We start from the raw sequence: 17113 nt of genomic DNA on the forward strand, positions 1-17113 counted from the left end.
TTTATATCCTGGAAATATTCTAATTCTGTTTGCTACACCATCAGTAGTTCTAGCTCGCTTTCCAAAGGCAACTGCTCTCCAGAAGACCATCTGCATGTTGTATGCAACTTTCAGCACTGCCCTCCTGGTGTGATTTCACTGAAGTCAACCCTGCAGATGGAGAACCTGGGAACAGCCCACCAGCTGGAATGTGACACACACAATGTCCAGGCCTTTGCTCTGAGGATTAATTCCCTTTAAACATGTAATAGTTCTAAGGACATGCTAAAAAGAGGAATATGCTTCTTTCTTCCCAGTGGGGGAGCAAAGACACATACCCATCAGCTGGAAAGGGGAAAAATGAACACTGCAGCATCTTAATTCAAGAGGCAAACTGGGGAACATGTCAGCATGTTGGATGAGAGTAAGCTGAAATACAAATACCATTAGAGCTGCTAGAGAATGCTTGGCATCACTTCACACAGCGCCTCTGCACCATTTAATGACAAGGTGGTTTGAGATGGTTCAACAACCCTGCCTGGTATTTTCTGGGACCTATCACAGCCTAAGATTCCTTGTTGAAAGATGTGTATAACCTTCCACATATCATCCAAATGCAGTTGCTCTGTTTGAAAGTTGCTGTCTCCTCACTTTAATATAATCAAAGCTGTACTCCCATCTCCTGGCAGCTGCTTGTGTCAAAGACCTGTGAATCACTTCTACAAGTAGAAAAAATAATCACAGTTTTCAAATTGTGTTTTATATAAACTATTGACAGGGGAGGAGTGTGAGCCCTCTTGTGCAGTTTGTACGGGCCTTGCTTTTCAATGACTGCCTGTATCTCTTCCTGCCTCTGGATTCAGCTGGGAGAGAGAGGACTTGGAGTTTTGGTAGGGATGCAAGAGTCAAACGCCACCTGCCCTCCCAGGCCTCACAAAATGCATACAAACAGGAAGGCAGATTTTGCTTTAGTTGTGTATGGGCTTTTTGTTTCAGCTGGGGCGGGGAGGGAGCACTGGCGTTCTCCGATTGTTCCAGGAAAGCCGAATCGGCTTACACGCTCTGCCCTCCTGGCCTTTCTTTCCATTCAGCCCCATTCTCCACTCAGAGAAGCAGCTCTTTTCAGCAGTCCCTTTGCCCACTCCTGCAGTTTTAACGTGAGCTCTGCCTTGTTCTCACAGCCCCCAGCTCTTGCAGTCTGGTGGCTGAGACTGAGTTTTCATTTTTTTTTAAAAAAAAAGTACATTTCTAGGCTTCTGCCTTGCAGAGAACAGATTGAAAAACTGTCCTGAGAGTGACTTATAGGTATAGACACCAGGAAAACAATCAAATAAGACCAGCACTTCCAAAAAACCTGAAACTTCTTGGTAGTTTTTAAGGCAGTCCTCATTTTCTGGGAGAGCTTGAGTTGGCAGTGTTTGAACAGTAAATGTGTGGTTGAGGGAACTGCATCGCTGATGCACTCATTGGTTCCTCATCCTGCTACAGGCATTGATCCCTGCCCTCTCCACTGCTGGGGGACTCCGAGCCACCACAAAAAGTATCAGAGCCATCCCAGCAGGGAGCACAGCTTGCTCTGATGCTCAGCCACTGCCAGTCCCTCTCCTCTATCATAAAAATGTCCTTGTACTGTCCACACTGTGAGATCCATCTTTCAGTAACATTCAAATTACAGAGGGCCAGAAAAATGCTAATAAACCTGCCTGTTTCAGGTGGAACACAGGATTTTCCCATTAATGGAAAAGGTCTTCCCTATGGCCCCTGCCCTAAAGGGGCTGATGTTAAGAAGTTTGGCATCCCACACTGTAGCATCTATTCTCTCCCTCTTTTGTGCCCAAACCCTCCCAAGGCACACAGAAGAGGGGCCCAGGAGCAAAGGATGCTCCACTCAGTCACCAAGGGATGAGGAAATGGCACAATGTGTCTCAGCCAGGCAGAAAACACAGTAGGGAACAGTAAACTCGACTATGGCTCATCATACAGCAAACACGTGTGTTCCTTCCCCTCTGCCGGGGGAAACTGCGGCACGTTTTGGCTACAGCAAAGTGATTACCAGTTATTTGCTCATTTTCCTTTAATGAATCAGTTGAATGAGACCAGTGCGAGTGTCAGGGGAGTGAAAGTCTGTCATTCAGCTGCTTGTAAACTCCAGCTTCTCTGAAGATTTCTAGATCAGATTTCAGGGCCTCAGGAGTTTGGAGTATTTTTCTAAATGAGGTTCGACACTGCATCTTCTGGGGAAGATGCCAGTTATCTACAAAACTACAATTCTTATTAATTTGATACCACAGGTTTCAGTCTGAATCACAGTAATGTGTGGTTGACCTCAGAATAAACTAAAGTACTTGTTCCATGGCATAGACTTAAGGGCTGGCCAGCATGGGAGGTGGATTTATTTTTTAACACCAGAGCTCATTCAAAAAACTGTGGGAGAGGAGCTGTTCAGGTTGGGTGGGACACAGGTAAGATCATGGGGCCGTGAAAGGAAAAGTCCATCACATCTCATCTGGAGCCAGAGCAAAAGGAGGTGTTTCATTTTGAGTTATGAAAGTCCTAAGAAACCTTTTCTCTTCTCTTCTTTCAATGTGTTTAAGTGGTGAGGTCATTTTAAGTGAAAAAAATGCCATTTTGAATCAAATCTACATTTCAAATACTTGCAAAACATAAACAAACCATCCCCAAAATGAAACAGTTCATTCTGAAAGTGTCAGAATGACATGCACTGCTATTTTTAACATCCCTCCTTCTTCCCCCACCTCTGTATTTTTTTCTAGGCCAGAACTATTCAGAAAATGTGTTTGAATTTGTGAATCATTTTGACTCCCCCTCTTCCCTGACATTTGCTGGAAAACCTATTCTCTGCCAAAAAAACTGTTCTTCCAGATCCAGCCAGCTCCTACAATCTCCCATCCTGCCAGGGTTTGTCTGGACGGGTCTGAGACTCTGGCTGCCCCAGGGACACAGCACGGATGGTCTAGAGGAAGAGTGGGCCAGGAGGACAAACCTCAGCCTCTGTCCAGGCACTGATGGGCTCTGAAAAACCTCTGAGCCACCCTCTCTTGAGACTGAACAGGGAGTCTGGCTCCAACAGAGGCCACCACACAGAAGGAGTTCCTCATCAGGCTGTGGCTTCCAGATATGAGGGGAGTGCTTGGAGTTCTGGTTCTCTTGGAAAAATCTTGCATTCAAAGCCAGGCCCCTGAAGGTTAAGTGGATGTACCATTGCAGCTTGGAGCTGTCTCCTATCAGGATTACACAAAATCTAGTTTTGGATTCACTCAAGACATGAAAGCTCTGAGACTTGCAATGCAATGTAGAGGTTTGATTCTTCATGGCAATTCATAGAACAATTTATGCCTTTGCAGTGCAAGTGTAAATGTTACCACTCCCATTTGTGAATGTTTTGCTCCTACCCTGAAACTTTTAGCAAATGGAAGACTTGGATCTCTTTCAGTCCTCACTATCTATAAGTCTTGCAGATTTTTTTCAGGATAGCATCCCTAACAGAGTCTTTCCAGCTTACCCACCCAACTAAAATTCACCTTCTGGGCTCATCACATCGTACTCCCATTTCTCATCTCAACAGCCTTTGCTCTGGAAAGATTCATCAAACTCCTTACTGAAAGATTGCTTTATGAATCTGTCATTTGGCCCTTCTGTGGCTTTCAGCCTCCCTACCTTGATTCCTTCTCCTGAGGTGCATCTCTAAGCTCCTTGGCTTTTCTTTCCAGACTGTGATTTGTTCTATTCCCATCACTTCTTATTTCAGCACTGAAAGGTCAGCTCCTGCGTATGCTCAAGCATGAGATCAGCCTATATTAAACAGGCTCCTCTGAGCCTTCTCCCTTCTGGGAAGGGTTCCCATCCACAAGAACAAACCTAGAATCTGGAACTGCCTCCTGAGCCGCTCAAATGCTGAAAAAACAGAGTTGGTTGGGATGTACAATGCAGGGAAGACAACAACAGACTCTAACAGATGCAGAGGTGGCATTGTGCTACCTCTGCATTTCCTTCTCATTACCAGCCCAACATCTGGTCAATGTTTTGGTCACTTGTGACCACCTGGACTCCTCTGCTGCTTTCCTTGGCTCAGAAAGGCCATTCCAGCAACACAGGGTAACATGAGAAAACAGAGACCTAAGGAGAGAGGCTGAGTCTTTTCTCCTTGATGAGACATAGATGAGGGGCTAATGGAAGAGCTGAGCTACAGTGCTGGCTTCAGACCATTTGTTTTAACCTGCTGAGCAAGGTGACTTCCACGAGAGCCAGACAACATCATTTGCTCCCTCCTCTGAGAGAGTCTGGTTCAGTTTGGAGCTGCTTTTCTAAAACTCATCTTGAATGTATGAACTTTACACAATTTTTTTGTCCATGATTGTACATCTTGCTCAAAAGCTGTGACACGCACTGTTTGTGTGCGAAGGTGGGAATGTGACATCCAGCACGGAGATTCTGTTTGCTTTGCAAAAAGATCAAGGTTAGTTCCCACTCCGCTAAAAGCACGGAAGGGAAACACAGGATTTGTCAAGCAGAGATAAACTGAATTGGGAACATTTTATACACAAATTCCTAGGAGAAGGTTAAAACAATGGAACTGGGAGAGTACACTTGTCAAGGTTTTTTCAAACAATCCTTTTCAACATATTCTTTTAAAATACAACAGTAATTCAGGTGGATAGAGGTAAGCCACCGTTCTAAAATCTCTTTCCTTGGTTTCCTTTCTGGCAGCCCTGGTCTCCACCCCAGCAAGACATTCCTCCCACAACCCAGGGTGGAGGGCTGTCAGCTCTAAGCAAATATGGCTTCAAGGAGAGAGACAGTAATTAAGGCCCTCTTTCTGAAGCTGCTTTGGCAATTACAATTCCAAGTGCCTCTACTCCTGTGACCACACGCCTCGCTTGCAAGGTGTATCTATTAATGGCAGCCCAAGACTACTGAGAGCTGCTGTCCAGGGATGCAGCTGTGTGCCAGTCCCTGGCAGGGGCACGATGAGATGCTGGGACTCAAAGGCCAACGTGGAGGCACTGCCCATCCCTTCTGCTGCCATAACAAGCACCTCTCTGGGCTGTGCACACTTGCTGTTATCCCACAGCAACAGCACATCTGCAACAGCACCCAGAGGTGGGAATATCACACCGAGGCCACTCATGGTCATTTTTTGTGGGCAGCCAGGGGCAGTACAAGGTATGAGGTGATGCTGAACTGGCTTCAGTGCAGCTATGATGATGCTGTACAAGCATGAATAAAAAAAAGAATTTGGCTCCATTTCAGAGTTCAAAGAAATATTTGAGCCTATGGGCACTGATTCAGGCTCATCTCTAATTATATCTTGAGTTCAGCCTTTTAAACCAGTTCTTTAGTCCTCAGTAAGGGTCACTTCACAGTTGTTATTACAGTTTCTTGCCAATCTGTTGTTGGATTTTCCACTTGACATTATTAAGGGATTAAGTTGTTTGTCTCATCATTTTTATCTGTCCTGTTCAGTTTCCTAAAAACAGACTTTAGCCAGACCAGAAAAGATAGGAGGGAAAAAAAGCCCAGCATTTTCAAGATATAATAATGGTTTTGGATTTGCCATTATTATTGTTTAAATTTATTACTTTGGATATGTAAACTTTGCTGACTCGTTTAATCTGGAATGTATTAAAGAAAGGCATTAGGCATTACAACAAGTCATTGGATTACACTGCCCTGATTCAGCTACAGCTGTGGAAGAAATATATAACAGGAGATCCCGTGGAGTTATACATTTCAGACTGAGCTCATCAATTGCCATAGAGAAGACAAAAACAAATGTAGCTGAGCCTGGAAAGAATGTTGCTAAAATTGGAAAAACGTTTAATGTGAGTAGCCTAGGGGCGCAATAACTTTGCCTGTAACTTAACAAAACCCACCCACATAAAACATACCAAGAGAGATTACAGATTGGACTCTCTGATCTGCAGTCTGCCAAGAAAGCAAACCTGACTTTTTCCCCCTTCCTGCAGATGCAGGTTTAAACGGTCCCCGCAGAGTGTTAAGTATATATTACCCATAATAGCAACCATGTTACATTTGGACACATTGCTAATTCTCCACTGGCTGCTTTGTACCTTGCCTGCAGTGGGAGGATACCCCTGGATAACTAATGGAGCTTGCAGCTGCCAGCAGAGCAATTCCCATGGTCCACATGGTGAGAAGGAGCCTGCTCACCTCCCCCTCACTCCCACCCCTTCTTGGAGCCCTGCTCTCCTCTCTTTTGAGGTGCACGCCTGGGCTTGTACTTAAGTACCCCTTTATTGAAAATGTTTTGAATGCGTTTAGCTCAATGGGATAAAAGCTATTCCTACGCCGTCCCAAAATGCAGGTCTGCAACCAACAAGGCTCAGTGGTGAGCTGAAGACCAGCCTCAGCTCCTGCCCTTCTCCCAAGCAGCAGGGATCAGAGACTGTTTAGCAAGAAACGAGAGAAAAACACCCAACCCTAAAACGCAGTTTCCAAAAAGGCTCCCCGCAGAACTTTCCATTTATAAACCTCCTGTCTCCAAAGGCTCTGAGGCACTGTACCTGTGAACAGGCAAACCCCCCAGAGGGACTGCATCTCAGGCCCATTAATTCAGCTGAAGGTTGGATTTACCACAAGGTGTAACTGGATATATGCAGGAGCGAGCGCGGCGAAAAACGATCAAGGACCAAACCTGCAGCATGCTCCTGCTGGCTTCAGCGGAGCTACAACAGCTTTTATCAGCGTTTTATCTGACCCTAACAAAAGGAGCGAATTGTTTAGCAAAGGAAGAGGGCTCTTTGATTCTATCTTGCTGCAGATGAATTGCCCAAGCAAGGGCAAAGGGACAGGAAGCGAAGGGGGAGGAGAAGGAGCTGATGCTGAAGGTAGGTGCTGCCATTGCTTAGCCCTTGCTAAACAGCCCCTTCTGCAAATGCTGATGGGGTGGGAGGAAAGAGTTGTGTCATCTCCCTGCCATCTCCCTGCCACATTCCACCAAAATGTGCTGGTTACTCCTGGTGTTGATAGACTGGTCTTCATTCCATCTGAAGGGAGTTTTGTGATAGTGAAGACTACAGGCCCCATGAGACTTCCCTCTGCTTTGCATAGTACAGGAACCCTATTGTCCAAACTCCCAAGTATAAGACTTCAAGTCAAGGATGAAACCCTGGAAGAAACTCACATCAATTCAGCAAGGTCCACGCCACAGCAACCCCAAGTGCTGACATCTCTGCAAATCAAGTGTGTGAAGCAAACAGTGAAGAGACAACCTGATTCTGTCCTCTGAATCTAACTCATTAAAATGTCTGTTGGCATGTCCCTCCAGAGCACATCTCTGTCTTTCACAGAGACGAGAGATGCTTTACTATTACTTAAAACCACAACAGTGCAGAATGCTAATGAAGTTCCTGTTGTGTAGCACTGATCAGATAATACACTGTATTGCTTACAAGAAGTAGTTGTAAGTGCTAAGCACTTGTTGCTTTACCCCCTAGTTCTCCTTCCAAAAGCAATCCTTGTGTTTTGACCAGCAATAAATCTTATATCTGAAAGAAGAATTGAATTCCTTCCACTGGCTGTCCTTTTTCCCATGTCATTAATGAAAAGAACTTTCTTTACTATAAAAAAAGAAAAATCACTTCTTTCTTTTCATGGCTGAAATGTATGAAAAGACTGAAATAAATATCGAGAGAGGGAAAAGTCTAACATGGGTCTTAGCAGCCTGCAGCACCTCCCAATTCCAATATTACCCATCTCTGAGAAATTTAGGTCAGAAACCACTCTGTAACCTCAACCTGGGCTGACAGCAGTGATGAGGATCTCCACAGGCACACAGATGTGACAGCAACTCTGGGCTGAACTCCCACCGTGCCTGGGAAAGAAGGAGCTGCAGCCTACATTTTCCAAAGGCTTCCACCAATTCCGAGCGCATTCACTGTGCATGCACCCACACTGAAACTTGCAGCTGGAGACCCCAGACTTCTGAATGTACCTGCACCAATTCATGCTGAAAGGCACTGCTGGATGATCATCTTGTTACACAGCAAATTGAATTTTGCTGCCTAAACACTGATTTAAAAGCCAGGCATAGGCAGTTTCTTCTGAGGCTGGTAGACCTCAGACTGAATCAGCTTCCTGAACTACTTGGAGTTGTTGTGCGGGCTATGCATGACCTGGGTTTTTACGTGTAGGAATAAAAATGAAATTCCAATGAATTTTATAGAAGACATTCAGAAAGAGATTCCTCTGCCTTAAAGCAAACTCTTGGGCTAGTTGTCAAGATCTCATTAGAGTAAGAGAAGAAAGCTATGGTAGGAGAACGTTGGGATGCCTCAGGAAACACCCAGCAAGACTAAGCAAGATGAATGTCATAAAAGGGCCATTTCAAGTGACACAGCAAGTGTGAAAGCCAGCATTCCTCAAAAAGTCACATTTAAGAAAAGGGATTAGGCTGGAAAGTTGCACAGTGATTTGAAAATGTTAACATTTAGTTCTCACTGTCTGTTAAATATTAACATATCTTTCTTAGAAAGCTTGGCTGGGCTTCATTGGAAGAAAGCAGGTCAAATTTACTGCACAAATTTACCTACCAGTATAAACAAAATAATCTCTAACCATTACAGAAGACTAATCTTAGCTGAAGTGACATTTAGTGTCATACATAGATGCCATTATTTCTGTAATGAGCTAGAACAGAATTACATGTAAAGAAAACATTACCTCAACAGTGGCTTTTAGCCATCACATGGCACATGAGAGCTCAGTGCTGCACTAATATTTTCTTCACATGTAAATCTGTCCTAACACATTATAGAGATAATATGGAAAACATGACACAGGTGCTGACTACAATTTGGGTTTTGTCTTTGCAAGCCTCTAAAAAGGTGAAGACAAAACTCTGAAGTTTCCACTGATTCGTGAAATTCACCCTGCAGACATTCAGTTTTCCATCCAAAGGATCCAAACAGGCAAGCTCCTGACATCCTGCAATTCCCACCAGAAGAGGTGGAAATCTGGCTCTTTCCAGACCTGGGTACCCTAAGGGTGATGGGCCTAATGTTTGTTCTTCCTGCGCCTCAGAAATATGGGAGGGGGTTATTTTGCCACTTTAATGGATGCTTTCAGCATGAATTTTTTTTGAGAAAATATGCAAGAGACAGCAGCTGTGCTAGCAAGTAAGTCCCTTTATGAAAAGGATCTGCAATGTGCCATGTAATTCCTGCCCTGTCAATCACGGAGAATGTGCACAGAGAAGAAACCCTTAGCAATGAGCTTAAAAGTGCTGATGAAAACAGACTTGAAGTAGTGCCATATGTCTCTCATTGGGTTATGGCAGCATCTTCACTCAGCCTCCGTGGGTGGGAGCCATAAAAAAGCTGCTTATTCCCTGAGAAGGTCACGTGAGTTGGTAGAGGATTAGCTATGGAATAGGGAGTGATGCTTTGTGAAGTCCCTGGAGTGCACAGCCTCCATCCATGAAGAGCCTGAAGCTCTGCCCAGTCCACCAAGCACCTGGGTGTCCTCATCTCATCCCAGCAGGTAGAACACTCCATGCTGTCAGGTCTGCTGAGTGTGGTGTTCTGAAAGGGCAAACACACAGGTATAGATCTCATTCCCCTCTTCCCCTAGTCTTCCCACAGCAGGGAGACTCTATCCTGTGGCAGCTTACCAGGTGTGCTAAGCATCTTCCCTTTCAATGATGTGCATTCCTAAAAGAACAGTCGCTCTTCTGAGTCAGCCAGCAGGGCCCTAATACACCAGACATTATATTGATACTAAATCAGAGATACCACTCATAAGCTCATAAGCTTTGGAGCTTTTAAGACAAACACAGTGGGAGTAATGAGTAAAAACACATAAACACAGTTGGCATAAAGATATATATTCACAGGACTTGCATGTATCACCATAGCCATGTGGTCATGGTTTCTGTTACACAGAGACTTCCTGATCACAACGACAGCTTGGAAAGGGAATGAAAGCATATTTAATTTGATTGATTTTTATAGGAACAAACCAGGACTCCTGTTGTCAGCTTATGCCTTGGAACATCTCAAAGAGAAATAAGCAAAGGTCCCAGAGGCCCTTGGCTGACACTAGCCCTATCTAAACTTGGCTCCTTTCAGGACTGCATTAGCAGCCATTGTGAGTCAAACAAATAAATCAATTAAAAGAATGCCTGTCATCAGCACTGCCATTAGCTTTTTCCAAAAGTTCTTGCCATTTCACACAGGTTAATGGAAGTCTCTTATTCTGAGAAATCTACTCAGCCTGCTGAAAGGCGCACAGAAGTTTCACAGTGTACCAAGTCCCTTGATTACTATTCTGCTGTACATCCTTGTGTTTCCACAGCAGCTGTGGGAAAGCCAGGAAGAGGAACACTGCAGTGTCTTGCACTGTTTTTCCAGGAAGGGGTTCTTTTCCCCCCTGACATATCATTTTTCTATAGTACGTGCTTGCTTGCACAATTTCTGCCTTTCCCCCCACTTGTCTGTTGCTTTGTCTCCAGTTTTGGAGAAGTTGACAAATTAGGGAATTTAGGTCAATGACAAGGACTTCACTAATGACCAGCTTTGGAATATCTTTTGCTTAAGAGGCACAGCCAGTTTCCAAGAGTGGGACAAGACTCCTGTTGCAGAGTACATCCTGGTTATCATCTCTCCCTTGGAAAGAGCCAACAGAGCCCCTGGAATGGCAAAACTCATACACTACTATTTTTCCAGTCAAGAAGTCAGTGGGAGCCACAGCTAGAATGTGTCTTATTTTAGGTGTGAAATCTCCTCAGGAGACTGGGCTGCCATTTCAGAACCTGGGACAAAGGAGCACCTTCTCACTTCCCTACACACCCAACTTGTGTGATCAGCCAGGAGGGGAGAAATTCTCAGTGATGGAGGCAGGTGACTTCCAACAGTCACTTCCATCTCCTGCCTCAGGTGGTTGGTGAGCAGAGGTGTCAGTTCCCCCCCCAGACTGCCCGTGTTGGTGACAGGGGGTGTGCAGAGAGTGCTCCCCTGCGGCATTTCCAAACCACAGTGTCCCCATCCCAACACGCTGCCTGGACAGCCCGTCCCTCCCACACAGCCCGAGTGGTGCAATCACTCGAGTGTCTCTGAAACCTTGCAAGCATCAATAAACAAGTGTGGGGTTTCTCCGGCAGCAGCCCACAGCCCGGGGAAAGCCACAGCTGCAAAAGCCCTTACATGGAAGTTTACACAGACCTTAAGTGGATTTGCAATTAAACAGCAAAATGTCACGTTGCTCTTATTGTCACTGCACTTCACAAGTCTGTAACTGCCATGGCAGGGTCACTGTTCCCCGGTGCTGTGCAGCCCACTGAGCACCAGGGCACTCCAGGGACAGGCAAAGCACTGAGCAAACTGCTTCAGTAAACAGAGGCAGAGCCCCTTTCAATCACAGACCTGCTCCAGGTCATGGTGTCCAAAAACGTGGCCACAATACCTCCCCTCCCTTTCACCTGGCAACATCATTTTCTTACTGGACAATTTTCAGGCCTGAACACAAAGAAAGTTTCCTACCTGCAGTACAAATGGAAGATGAGTCCATGCCAGCCAGAGGGATCGGCCTGTTTCCCCGGGATGTCAGGAGGAACTACAATAGACAGCCGGACATCCCTAACAGATTCGCTAAGCCAGACAGCCTCCAAAAAGGAAGGGCAGGAGCAGGCCTGCTGTTTATCAAATCTGTAAACATGCTATGTGAGATGTGCAGCACAGACTGTATCTGCAGCAAGAACAGCTTTCCTGCTGCTCGTCATTACCTCTCCTGCAGGTACAACAGCCTCCCTCGTGCCAGCAGCACCCAGTGCAGACAGGCAGGGAGGGCTCTCTGCCTGCCCTGCGTTTGTCTACTCAGCCCAGAGACACCAGAGACACCTCGTCCTTGGCTGAAGTCTCCCAGGATTTGACTAAAAGCACGAGCTGTGGAGAGAGCTTCTCACACATTCTCCCTCATTACACAACTCATTTCCAGACCGTGTGCGTTGTTGAAAGGAAATAGTGAGTTCATGAAAACAAATGAGTGTGCAACCTGACACTGCTTCAGTAGCTGCCTTCTGCTGTCGTTATGGATTTACAAGATATTGCCAATCAGTACACAAAGCTGGGTGTTATTTATATGAAATTTTGAATTACTGGGCATTTGCACACAATCCTGCTGAGAAGTTGACTATAACCTGCCAAAGTCTGTGATCAGCCCTGCATGGGACCTCTGGAGCCCAGTGGAAAGTATCGTTGTAAATTAGCCTCTCTGCTCCTGCTGAGACTCCAGCACTGAAACACAAAATCAAGTGCACCTCCTCAGGCTGCCTGACACATTTTGGACCAGATCTTCACCTCGTTTAGCCTGAGTAGTCCCATGGAGCCCAGCAGTCACTCTGATCTCAGACCTGATCTGAGCTTGCTCTTATCCAGACCTTTTAGCAATACAAATGAGCCTTGCCTGTTCACTGCTGAGCCACTGGCCTGGCTGAGCTCACTGGAGGCCACGGGCAGTTGTGCAGAGTCAGCTTGAGGCTCCAGGAAGCTTTCCACAGGAGCATCAGGCATGCTTTTGCCCATCAATGAACTGTTCTCAGCAGCAAATCAGTGGGATCTGGCACTAGAAACAGTCATTAGCACAGAGAATGGAGCAGAGATTACTACTGCTCATGCACATAAAACCGGCAGAATTTAATCAGCAGAGGGATTGTAGCAGCTCCCAAAGGGAACAAGCTGATTCATCAGTTGAGAGACTCAAAACACAAAACTGTCTGCAAACACAATGAACTACAGGCTCATAACTTTGTTAACTGCTTTTACTCAGCTGCTGCTCCATCCTGAGCAGAACCGAGCCTGGATTCTTGGAATAGGACAAAAAGAGTACAAAAGAAAAGGTACTTATTTCAGCCTGCTGAGTGTTTTACAAACCACAGCCTCAGTTCTTCCAAGTCTGATGCCTTCACTTAGATGTTTCCCTGCACTGGTTTTCCTGTGTTTAGCAGGAGTTTCACTACCATGTGTCTACAGGAAGTTAAACATAGTGAACCACATCATTGAAAGTTGATGGGCCTCTATTAAACTCTTAAACTAAGGAGCCACTGGGTTGTCCTGCATATTTCAAGGCTTGTCAGTGAGAGGCTCCAGTGCTGGGCTCAAATCAATGCAATGTCTCAGAGCTGTATGATAGCAGAGACCATGTGCTGGTTGGAGAACCTCGTGATGGGTGCCCTGCATTGGGTTAAAATGGTTCAAAGCCCTCTAGATAACTGGTGTGACAGCCCAGAGCAAAGCACGCTCTGTGTGATGCACTCAGACATGCAATGAACTCCCCTAGTGACACAACAAATCCCATGACTGTCTCATGCCTTTGGAGAATGCCTGAGAGCTCTCCTCTCTGAGGAGACCTTTCTTCTCTAAGGGTAACAAAATACTGATGATTTCCCTCGCCTAAAGCCTCATAACCAGCTCCACAACAAAGATCCTGAAACAAATGAACTTAATATAAATACCTAACAAAAATATGCTTACCTATAATATAAGATACCCCACAAGCAAGAAGTTTTATTCAAAAGGGGAATTACCAGAAATTCTAGAGCATTTTGCTTCTGTGTGAAAGACACAGAGACATTGTGGTGATGGGCATCACTGTGAACCTGAACAGACAGTTGGCCCACACAGTTTCAACTCCAGGGAGGAAATAAATTCTCCCTCAGGCTCATATAAACCATGGGAAACCTCCAGCACCCAGGGAAGCTGTGCTGAGGAAAAACTGAAGCTCGTAACCACATGTCATCAGAAGTCTGCAGTCCATGGATGTATTTTAAGCATACTGGCAGGCAGCTTTGCAGCACCAGGGAAGCTCTGCAAGGACTGTGCACAGTGAAACAGGTACCACTACTCTCTTGTGTGATGATTTTTTGACTAGGAACCCCTCTTCCAAGTCTGAAAGCTTTTCATGTGAGGGAAAGCAAGCACCACTGAGCAAATGTAAAGTTTCTCTGCAGAACTCTGCTGCAACAGACATCTGTCCTGCTCCAGCTGTGCCTTGGAGCGGGGATGCTGCCACCCTTCACCCCACCTCCCCAGGGCTGTGCAAGACTCACCACTCGAGGCTTCTGCTGGTCCAGGGTCTGCAGGAAGGCTGGGGTCTGGTCCAGGGTGCGCTCGGGGTCACTAGAGATGTCCTCCTCGGACTCCTCCCAGGACGAGGAGAAGCCAGTGGAAGAGGCTGAGGATGATGAGAGTTTCCGGACGGGCAGGCTGCCAGGGGGCACGGCACCCACCTCCTCCTCCGGGCCCCCCAGGTCTGTGACGATGACGGCGGGGATGCTCCCACCCATGGCTGGGTGCTGTCCCTTAAGTCCTGTGGGGTCCACCACCACCTCCTCCAGCCGCGGTGCAGGCCCTGACTGTTCCAGGGGGCTGCTGCTCTCTGGCAGCTCCACAGCTGGGGCCACCATCGTCACTGGCCTCCTGGAGGGCTCTGCGGTGCTCAGACAAACCTGTGCCCCATCGGCATCGGGGGCCTCACTCTCCCCGTGGGCCCGCGGCCGGGGTCCAGTTCCAAGTCCCGCCGTCGGTGCCGTGGGGCTGGCCGGACGGGCCCGGGCTAGCCGGGGGCTCTGGGGTGGCTGGGCGGCAGAGCTGTGCGCCTGGATGTGCGCCTCGAAGAGCCCCACTTTCTGGTTCACCTGCACGTTGTGCAGCTCCCGTTGAAGCTGCCGTGCCATGGGGGGTCCCGGCTGCCCCTCTTCGCCTCGGCTGCCCCGCCGCCCCCCGGGGCTGCCTGGCTGCCGAGAGGGCTCCTCGGGCGCTGGGAAGAGGAAAGCGGGGCCGCAGCGCGGGGAGCGGGGCGGCACCGGGGCCGGGCTGAAGACGGGGAGCGAGCGGCAGCCGCCGGGCGTCTCCGGACCCCTGGGCAGCACTGGTCCGGGAGGAGGCGGCGTCTTGCTCCTGCCGCTTGTCACCTCGCTGTTGCTATTCATCATCACCAAGCTATTGAGCGCATAGCAGTACACGGCCATAGTAGTCAGCCGGGGAGCACAGGGGGGCCGTCGCCACTGCCGCCTGGGCGCTCAGGCTCTGCGGGGCTGCCCAGCGTCTCTCCGCGACGGGACCAGCAGCATTGCCAGCGGGGAAAAGGGGAGCTGGGCTGGCCCTGGCCCGCAGCTCCATAAAACGGGACAGCTGAGGAGAGAGAAGCAGTGAGAGTAGCTCTGTGCCCTCCCTTAGCTCACCGTCCAGCTGGGCACACAGAGTGCCAGACTCTTCCCTTCCTGTGCGCCCCTCCCACCTGCGTCCATCCCCAGTGTGCCACCCCCGGGGACACGGCCCAGCCTGGCCATCAAAAGGATCTGAGTGAAGGGGAAGTCAGGTTTGGGGCTGCTTTCCCTGCCTTCCCTTTCCCCTCTCCAGGTTGCCTGTCGGCACCGCTGCAGCAGCAGTGTCTGAGAGGACACACAGCCAGCTGCCATTCCCGCAACAGAATAACAGAATTATGGTCAACTGGTGTGAACTGAAACTCGGCAGCTTTCAAGTGCTCGTCCCCAAACCTGGCATTTGCTAAAGAAACACAAAAACTCCGGACAACTTACGTTTGTCACACTTGAGTCTGTCACCTAGAGCATGACCAAGTGTCAGGAAGGGATTTCTGTTGTGACACACAGGAAGACTCCCTGCTTGCACAGTTTTGTACGGTATAGGGCCACATCTCAAGTTAGTCCCCTAACTTACCATGTGCAACAACACGGCTTTGCACATCGTCATGAATGCCCTGGCTAAATGTTCCTCCCCTGTGCACATCTGCTGCCTGGGACACCGAGCCCTGCAACTGCCTGCAACTCCCAGCCCGGACCCCACACGCAGAGATGTGCAGCGCTGTTTGTTCTGCCCAGTGTGTGACTGTGTACGCGTGTGAGACAGGCTCTGCTTTCTGTGCCCCTCTGCACTTCAGCGTGCCTTCTGTCATCTTCTGTTTGCCCCATGTGCACTGGAGTTGCAGTCCCCATCCCGTGCCGGGCCATGGGAACTCCTGAGATCTGCACAAACACACTGCCCACATCAGAGTACAAACTTGTTTACACACAGTGCGCTAGCTCTGGCTGTGGGTGTACACGCCTCTGGAAGCACTCGCGTCTGATGCTATCGGCGGTATCCCTGTAAGGCTCCTGGCAGGTAAACGCCCACAGGTCTAGCGCACTCCAAACCGACGGTGTGACCAAAGGGCTCCCCATCCCTCCAGGCACTGCTCGGAGGCAGTGCGAGGATCAACAGAGCCCAGGCAGCCACTCTTTGCGGGGATCCCCGACGCAGCAACGCTCCCGGCACTCTGGCTCGGCTACGAAAGCATCGGCGCAAGGTGCTGGCCAGACTTTGGGTGTGGGACAGCCCGCTCGGCCCCGGGGCAGCACCCTGCCCCTCCGCCCGTCCCCAGCTCGCCCTTTCCCCCCCGGGGGGCCCGCCTGGCCCCCGCACCGCCGCCGCTTACCTGGGGTGGGGATCCGAGCCCGCCCTCAGTGCTCCCCGCCCGGCAGAGCCCGCCGCCGGCCGCGGGGCGCTCCCGAAACCATCGCCGCGGGGCTGCCGGGACTCCCGCTCCCTCCGCGGCTCCGAGCGCCTCTCCGAGCCCCGGGGCGGGCCGGCCCCGCCGGGCTCTGCCCCTCCGCGCCCCGGCGGCCAAGGCTGCGCGGGCGGCTCCGCGCTCCGGGCGGCCCCGGCGCCCGCTCCCGGTGCGGCTGGAAAGGCGGAGAGAGCGGCAGGAGGAGGAGGAGGAGGAGGAGAGGGAGAGGAGCGGCGAGGAGGAGGAGAGCGGAGGGAGGGGGTAGGAGAGCAGGAAGGAAGTTGTGAGCCTGTCTGGGGTTGAACTCAGCGGAACAAGTTTTTTTTTTTTTCTCCTCTCGCTCGGCTCAGGCTGGAGGGAAATACTGAAAAAAAAAAAAGTTTCCATTGTTAACTAAGAAAAAAAAAAAAAGCAACAAAAAACAACCACCGTCGCCGTGCTTTGGTGGCTGGGCTGTGGGTTCAAGACACGCGAGGTATTTTCCACCCGCGGCATCGAGGTGCGGTGCGGGGCCCGGCAGAGCCCCCGGGGGACATCCCCCGCCTCCCCTCCGCATCCCGGCCGCTCCAGCGGGCAAGGCAAAGGGTGGTGCCGG

The 17113-nt window shown here is 49.1% G+C and overlaps 1 protein-coding gene across 1 annotated transcript in view; it reads right to left on the minus strand.

The window, feature by feature from the left end:
• The window catches only part of ITPKB (inositol-trisphosphate 3-kinase B), a 64927-nt gene extending 49929 nt beyond the window's left edge, over window positions 1–14998 (minus strand). The window contains exon 1 of the mRNA XM_083856842.1: window positions 14063–14998. Within this exon, the coding sequence (XP_083712968.1) occupies window positions 14063–14983 (921 nt within the window). The 5' untranslated portion in view covers window positions 14984–14998. The remainder of the gene's footprint in view (window positions 1–14062) is intronic.
• Window positions 14999–17113: the final 2115 nt, after the last annotated feature.

The sequence above is a fragment of the Zosterops lateralis genome (assembly GCF_965231275.1).
Source record: "Zosterops lateralis genome assembly, chromosome: 3".
Taxonomy (NCBI): Eukaryota; Metazoa; Chordata; class Aves; order Passeriformes; family Zosteropidae; genus Zosterops; species Zosterops lateralis.